Source organism: Tachysurus vachellii, chromosome 7 (assembly GCF_030014155.1).
Source record: "Tachysurus vachellii isolate PV-2020 chromosome 7, HZAU_Pvac_v1, whole genome shotgun sequence".
Classification (NCBI taxonomy): domain Eukaryota; kingdom Metazoa; phylum Chordata; class Actinopteri; order Siluriformes; family Bagridae; genus Tachysurus; species Tachysurus vachellii.
In genome coordinates, this window is record NC_083466.1 from 567,501 (window position 1) to 575,000 (window position 7,500).

At 47.1% G+C, this 7,500-nt stretch overlaps 2 protein-coding genes across 2 annotated transcripts in view; one reads left to right on the forward strand and one right to left on the reverse strand.

Moving 5' to 3' along the window:
* ebna1bp2 (EBNA1 binding protein 2) overlaps positions 1-4,465 on the forward strand; it is a 5,695-nt gene extending 1,230 nt beyond the window's left edge. Inside the window, exons 4-9 of the mRNA XM_060873689.1 lie at positions 1-75; positions 1,541-1,630; positions 1,906-1,981; positions 2,067-2,160; positions 2,296-2,461; positions 3,039-4,465. The exon at positions 1-75 is cut by the window's left edge and continues 49 nt beyond it. Of these exons, the coding sequence (XP_060729672.1) occupies positions 1-75; positions 1,541-1,630; positions 1,906-1,981; positions 2,067-2,160; positions 2,296-2,461; positions 3,039-3,086 (549 nt within the window). The 3' untranslated portion in view covers positions 3,087-4,465. The remainder of the gene's footprint in view (positions 76-1,540; positions 1,631-1,905; positions 1,982-2,066; positions 2,161-2,295; positions 2,462-3,038) is intronic.
* Positions 4,466-5,026: 561 nt separating this feature from the next.
* Positions 5,027-7,241, reverse strand: LOC132848082 (doublesex- and mab-3-related transcription factor DM-W-like). The gene is made up of 2 exons (XM_060873585.1): positions 6,824-7,241; positions 5,027-5,271 (listed from the first exon to the last, which is right to left on the reverse strand). Exons 1-2 carry the CDS (start codon positions 7,239-7,241, stop codon positions 5,027-5,029), a joined length of 663 nt encoding a protein of 220 aa, XP_060729568.1.
* Positions 7,242-7,500: the final 259 nt, after the last annotated feature.

Consider the following 7,500-nt stretch of genomic DNA (forward strand, 5'->3'; position numbering starts at 1 on the left):
AAGTTACAGATTCCCACCAAACGGCCAGAGGATTACTTTGCAGAGATGGCCAAGTCTGATCAGCACATGCAGAAGGTCTGTCTGTCTGTCTGTGTGTGTGGGGGTCGGTCGGTCTGTGTGTGTGCGGGGGTCGGTCGGTCTGTGTGTGTGCGGGGGTCGGTCTGTGTGTGTGCGGGGGTCGGTCTGTGTGTGTGGGTCGGTCGGTCGGTCTGTGTGTGTGTGTGGGTCGGTCGGTCGGTCTGTGTGTGTGGGGGTCGGTCGGTCGGTCTGTGTGTGTGGGGGTCGGTCGGTCGGTCTGTGTGTGTGGGGGTCGGTCTGTGTGTGTGGCGGTCGGTCTGTGTGTGTGGCGGTCGGTCTGTGTGTGTGGGGGTCGGTCGGTCGGTCTGTGTGTGTGGCGGTCGGTCTGTGTGTGTGGCGGTCGGTCGGTCGGTCTGTGTGTGTGGCGGTCGGTCGGTCGGTCTGTGTGTGTGGCGGTCGGTCGGGCGGTCTGTGTGTGTGGGGGTCGGGCGGGCGGTCGGTCTGTGTGTGTGGGGGTCGGGCGGGCGGTCGGTCGGTCTGTGTGTGTGGGGGTCGGGCGGGCGGTCTGTCGGTCTGTGTGTGTGGGGTGCGGGGGGCGGTCGGTCGGTCTGTGTGTGTGGGGGTCGGGCGGTCGGTCTGTGTGTGTGGGGGTCGGTCGGTCTGTGTGTGGGGGTCGGTCTGTGTGTGGGGTCGGTCGGTCTGTGTGTGGGGGTCGGTCGGCCTGTGTGTGTGTGGGGGTCGGTCTGTGTGTGTGGGGGTCGGTCTGTGTGTGTGGGGGTCGGTCTGTGTGTGTGTGGGTCGGTCTGTGTGTGTGTGGGTCGGTCTGTGTGTGTGTGGGTCGGTCGGTCTGTGTGTGTGTGGGTCGGTCGGTCTGTGTGTGTGTGTCGGGCGGTGTGTGTGTGTGTCGGGCGGTGTGTGTGTGTGTCGGGCGGTGTGTGTGTGTGTCGGGCGGTGTGTGTGGGGGTCGGGCGGTGTGTGTGGGGGTCGGGCGGTGTGTGTGGGGGTCGGGCGGTGTGTGTGGCGGTCGGGCGGTGTGTGTGTGGGGGTCGGTCGGGCGGTCGGTCTGTGTGTGTGTGGGTCGGTCGGTCGGTCTGTGTGTGTGGGGGTCGGTCGGTCGGTCTGTGTGTGTGGGGGTCGGTCGGTCGGTCTGTGTGTGTGGGGGTCGGTCGGTGGGTCTGTGTGTGTGGGGGTCGGTCGGTGGGTCTGTGTGTGTGGGGGTCGGTCGGTGGGTCTGTGTGTGTGGGGGTCGGGCGGTCGGTCTGTGTGTGTGGGGGTCGGGCGGTCGGTCTGTGTGTGTGGGGGTCGGGCGGTCGGTCTGTGTGTGTGGGTCGGGCGGTCGGTCTGTGTGTGTGGGGGTCGGGCGGTCGGTCTGTGTGTGTGGGGGTCGGGCGGTCGGTCTGTGTGTGTATCTCAGCGGTCTGTCGCTCTTTCATTCATTTCGTGTGTGTGTGTATATGTGTGTGTATATGTGTGTGTATGAATGTGTGTGTGTGTGTGTGTGTGTGTGTATGTGTGTGTGTAGATCAGGAAGAAGTTGATCCAGAAGCAGATGGCGATGGAGAAATCTGAAAAAGCCAAGAAGCTGAGAGAACAGAGGAAGTTCAGCAAGAAGGTGTTTACTCCAAATATAACTCTCTCTCTCTCTGTGTCTCTCTCTCTCTCTCTCTCTCTCTCTCTCTGGGTCTCTCTCTCTCTCTCTCTCTCTGGGTCTCTCTCTCTCTCTCTCTCTCTCTCTCTCTCTCTCTCTCTGTCTGTGTCTCTCTCTCTCTCTCTGTCTGTCTCTTTCTTTTTTTCTTTCTCTCGTTCATGAATTGTTAGAGCTTTTCTCAGTAATATTAGTGCTGTGGTCACCACCATGTCATCATATTCTTGTGTTTTACTTCCCAGGTTCAGGTCCAGGTTCTGCAGAAGAGACAGAAGGACAAGAAGACCATGTTGACGGCAGTGAAGAAATATCAGAAAGGTCTTGTCTCTCTTCCACTTATCCTCCTCCCCTTTCTCTTGTTTCTGTTTAAACCAGTAGAGTGATGGAGTGTTTATTTAAACAGGTATGAGCGATAAACTGGACTTTCTAGAAGGAGATGATGAGGGGAAGAGAGCAGCAGCTGGAGCTCCGTCTAAACCACACGTTAACAAGAAAGGGTGAGTCACCACAGGAGGAGATGCCGTAACATAACCATGCTGTGAGAGGACAGGTTCAGATTACACGCTCACATCAGAACATATTGAATCTTCAGGAGAGTTTAATGTCACACTGAACATGAAGTTTGTTTTTAGCCCTAATGCTAAGAGGAAGTTCAAGGACTCGAGGTTTGGGTTCGGAGGCAAAAAGAAAGGCACCAAGTGGAACACGAAGGAGAGTCACAACGACGTGTCAGGATTCCGGTCCAAAGTCGCTCACGGCAAAGTGGGCAAGAAATTCAGCAAAGGAGGGAACAAGAACGTAAGGCATCGTTTTCTATTTAATGCACAAAAGTAATGTTTAATGTCTGAGAGAAAAGAATTTGTGTTCATTTAAAATCAAGCAAATAAATAAGTAGATTTATCATTTAGCCTGTTGGTGTGTGTGTGGGTGGGGGGGGTGGGGTAATACTTTTCTCACTACAGTTGATTGCATGTTCAACTTTCTCATTAACATTATGACACGTTACTTTAAAGAGAAGAAAAGAAACTTAGGAGCTTGTGCTGAGCAACACCATGTGATGTCCTGACAATGTATGGGGTTTAGGCAGTTATAACATCTGTATGGCATCTCTATAGACCCTTTATAGCACCTGTCTCGACACTGTATAGCACCTCTATAGACAGCTCTATAGCCCCTCTATAGAGCTCTATAACCCTACAGTGCTGTTACGATGTACTTCTGACTCCTGGTTGCTGTTTATTTATTTAAATGTAAAGTAAATTAAAAAACCCCACCATGTGAATATGTATATTGTATTTCAGCGCTCGGTATCACGACGTGTTTACGTCAGACGCTCGATTTGTCAGTGCTGATTTCCCCTTAATATCTCTTACAGAAGCGACCGGGAAAAGAAGCACGGCGTAAGACGAAGGCGCGGAAATGAGACGTGATGGACATCTTTAACATGGAGAAATGACTGGACTTGTGTGGACCTCCACACACACACACACACACCCACACACACACACTCGAAGGTTGCTGTAGTGTGTGTTTGAGTTGGACTTTAAGGAGCGTCTTGTGAAGTGATTCATTCTGGTGAAGCTTTTGTATTTTTAACATTTTTATGATTGTGAACGCTGTGCTGATGATAAAGATGTGTATAAATCTATCATTCTGCTGATTGGTTAGTTTTCTGTCCAGGGGTTTTGTTCTTTTTTTTGTGTCCTAACTGTACACGTTACTCTTGTAGGGTAATTTTATTATAACGTTAAAATAGAAACGATTCATGTAAGATCCAATGGACTTTTTACAAAAATGTTATCCCAATTAATGTGTTTTTTTTATTTTTCTATTAACAATTTCATCCATAAGAAAAATCACAAGTGAAAACTCAAAACTTTATCCAGTTAAAAAATTAATAGCGAAAGAGTCGGTTCGTATTGGTGAGTCAAATGACCTGACTCAGTGAATCGATTCCGTTAGTGACATCTCGTGGGCAAAAAGATGAAGTGTAGCGATTACATCTGATGTGATGAATATATATGGGGTTTGTTTGAGCTACAGGCTTGTCAACAAAAGTCCAGAATTATTGGCACCCTTGATTCTGTTTCTTTAGGTTGTCTAAAGCTGTAAAAGTCTAAAGATAGCTGTAACTTTGCTGAAATGATGAGATTAAATGACATAAAACTCAACACAGGACACGAAGCACAATGAAAAACATTTATTAGAAGAACTTTGTTTGTTGTAAACAGTGTAGTAGAAAACATTTACACTAAATCCTCTTTAATGGTCATCAACAGATGTTTACCAGCTAACTGAGAATATGAATGTAGAAAAGGGGAACAGAACATTAATAAGAGTGTCGGTGTAAAACCTGAGCATAATCGTCACCACCTGCGATGTTAAGCAAAGTTTATTCTAGAAAATAACGGTAGCATTTTATCAAAACCGCAGCGCATTATGGGTTCGATTTAAATAAAAATACCTCTGAGGTTTGCAGTAATAAACCAATTTATTCTCGGGCTTTTAATGAACACAGCTCTTGTTTATTATAGATTAGATTTCAGAGCATAAGGAATTTACTAAAGCCCTCATTTAGGGACTCGTTATCTCAGCTTAACTAATTTACACCAAAATAAAGAAATGTATGTAAAAGATATTCATCCGTCACATTCTAGAGTGAAATCAGGGTTCAGAAAGAAGATTTTTTTTAATCATCGTTTAAGTAAAAGTCGTCTCTGGAGGTCCGGATGTTCGTCGCTGGCGAACTTCAGTCCCTGTTGGAAAAAAAGACACTTTGTCTATTAAATATATAAAAAGCAACTTGTGTGTAAGCTTTTTTTTATCTCTGTAAATATTCACAAAAGATGAATTTATTTACTCAGGTGACTCTAACAGGGCTGGGATTTGAACCTACAGCCTTCTGGTTTATAACTAACTGCCTGGACTTCACCCCAGTGTTCTACTGAATAAATAATATTAAGCAGCAAATTATGAAAATAACCCATGTGAACGCAAAATCATTAAATGCTTTAATAATCCCAGCTGGTGTCACTTGACGTTCTGATCCCTCGTACCCGAGTCCCACTCGTGTTACAGAGGAGGCACGTCGGCTCCGTCTGCCCTCTCCCTCACGTGTTGGTGGTAGTAATCAGCTCTCGGATGAAGGAGATACGGCATGTAGAAGAAACCAGGACCTTCCTAAAGTGAATAAATTCATATTGAGTGATAGAGTGACTCGTTCAGTCGTTGTGCAGATCATTTATTTCTCCACAGCATTGCTGAGTTCTGGACTCTGATTGGTCAGAAGGTGTGGATTAGTTTCCTGTAACAGCAGCTTTTACAGAAGCAGTTATACAGAAACCTGTGAAACAACATTAAATGTTAGTGTAAACTGATGAAAAGTCTCCTCACCGGTCTGGACTCCATCAGTGCAGCCGGGGGGACGTGAGGAAGGCCGATGGCTCCGAGTGGAGACGTTCCGAAGCTGACCAGGAACGCCGGAGGTGTGAAAGTGTTGGTGTAGTGAGTGTGCAGGTGGAGGGGCATCATCATGGGCAGATCACCTGAGTAAACAGTGTTCTGGGGTATTTCTGCTACGGAGTTCTCCCACGGAAAATGGGGCAGGTCTGGGCAATAATACAGAGATTCTCATGCTATTAAGAACAAACTGCTAACAAATACATCTGAAGTGTAATTTACATTCCACAAGATTTGATGAAAAATAATAAACTGTTTACAAAAAAACTAATGAATTCAATTTCATAAAGCTATCATGAGGTCTAATCTATAAGTTACCTGTAAACATAAAGCTATCATGAGGTCTAATCTATAAGTTACCGGTAAACACGGCCTATCATGAGGTCTAATCTATAAGTTACCTGTAAACATAAAGCTATCATGAGGTCTAATCTATAAGTTACCGGTAAACACGGCCTATCATGAGGTCTAATCTATAAGTTACCTGTAAACATAAAGCTATCATGAGGTCTAATCTATAAGTTACCGGTAAACACGGCCTATCATGAGGTCTAATCTATAAGTTACCGGTAAACACGGCCCTATCATGAGGTCTAATCTATAAGTCACCGGTAAACACGGCCCTATCATGAGGTCTAATCTATACGTCACCTGTAAACACGGCCCTATCATGAGGTCTAATCTATACGTCACCTGTAAACACGGCCCTATCATGAGGTCTAATCTATACGTCACCTGTAAACACGGCCCTATCATGAGGTCTAATCTATACGTCACCTGTAAACACGGCCCTATCATGAGGTCTAATCTATACGTCACCTGTAAACACGGCCCTATCATGAGGTCTAATCTATACGTCACCTGTAAACACGGCCCTATCATGAGGTCTAATCTATACGTCACCTGTAAACACGGCCCTATCATGAGGTCTAATCTATACGTCACCTGTAAACACGGCCCTATCATGAGGTCTAATCTATACGTCACCTGTAAACTCGGCCCTATCATGAGGTCTAATCTATACGTCACCTGTAAACACGGCCCTATCATGAGGTCTAATCTATACGTCACCTGTAAACACGGCCCTATCATGAGGTCTAATCTATACGTCACCTGTAAACACGGCCCTATCATGAGGTCTAATCTATACGTCACCTGTAAACATAACACTATCATAAGGTCTAATCTATACGTCACCTGTAAACACGGCCCTATCATGAGGTCTAATCTATACGTCACCTGTAAACACGGCCCTATCATGAGGTCTAATCTATACGTCACCTGTAAACACGGCCCTATCATAAGGTCTAATCTATATGTCACCTGTAAACACGGCCCTATCATGAGGTCTAATCTATACGTCACCTGTAAACACGGCCCTATCATGAGGTCTAATCTATACGTCACCTGTAAACACGGCCCTATCATGAGGTCTAATCTATACGTCACCTGTAAACACGGCCCTATCATAAGGTCTAATCTATACGTCACCTGTAAACACGGCCCTATCATGAGGTCTAATCTATACGTCACCTGTAAACACGGCCTTATCATAAGGTCTAATCTATACGTCACCTGTAAACACGGCCCTATCATAAGGTCTAATCTATACGTCACCTGTAAACACGGCCCTATCATGAGGTCTAATCTATACGTCACCTGTAAACACGGCCCTATCATAAGGTCTAATCTATACGTCACCTGTAAACACGGCCCTATCATGACTCCCTTTGCAGTGATCGGAGGACTTTTGCGCGATCTCCGGATTGGGAGTCGGAGCGCACGCGCCGCTCTCCGTTAGTGCCGGTGGCTCGAGCTCGGTGCACGTGTTATCCTCCGTGTGCGTGGCGCGCACCGGGCTCTTGGTGACGCGCCCTCTGACACCCGATGCCGGGTCACCGTGCCCGGTTCTCTCCTGCTCCTCGCGCTGACGCTTCTTCATCACCCTCTGCCTCGCCATGATCCTCGTGCGCTCGGCGATGAGCGCGCACTTCCAGCAGCCGCACCGTGAGAACCGGCACTGGCCCACGTGACCCTTCAGCGCCACCATGAAGCCGTGATTGCGGCAGCGCGCGCACTTGAGGCTCCGCGAGACTTTCTGCCTGGAGACGGTTTCCATTTAAACTGCAGACAGATTAAAGCTGGATCATTAATCACTAATCACGCGACGGTTAAAGTCGAGACGTGACGTCATTCTGAACATTGTAGCGTTTTATTACGCTCTCAGGACAGCAGGTGTGTAGGTGAGGAGTCTGTGGTCTGGGGACGTGTTCATGGGACCTCACAGATAACACCAACATGTACTAATAACCAGAGTAGAGTGTAATAACAAGTGTAGAGTGTAATAACAAGTGTAGAGTTTAATAACAAGTGTAGAG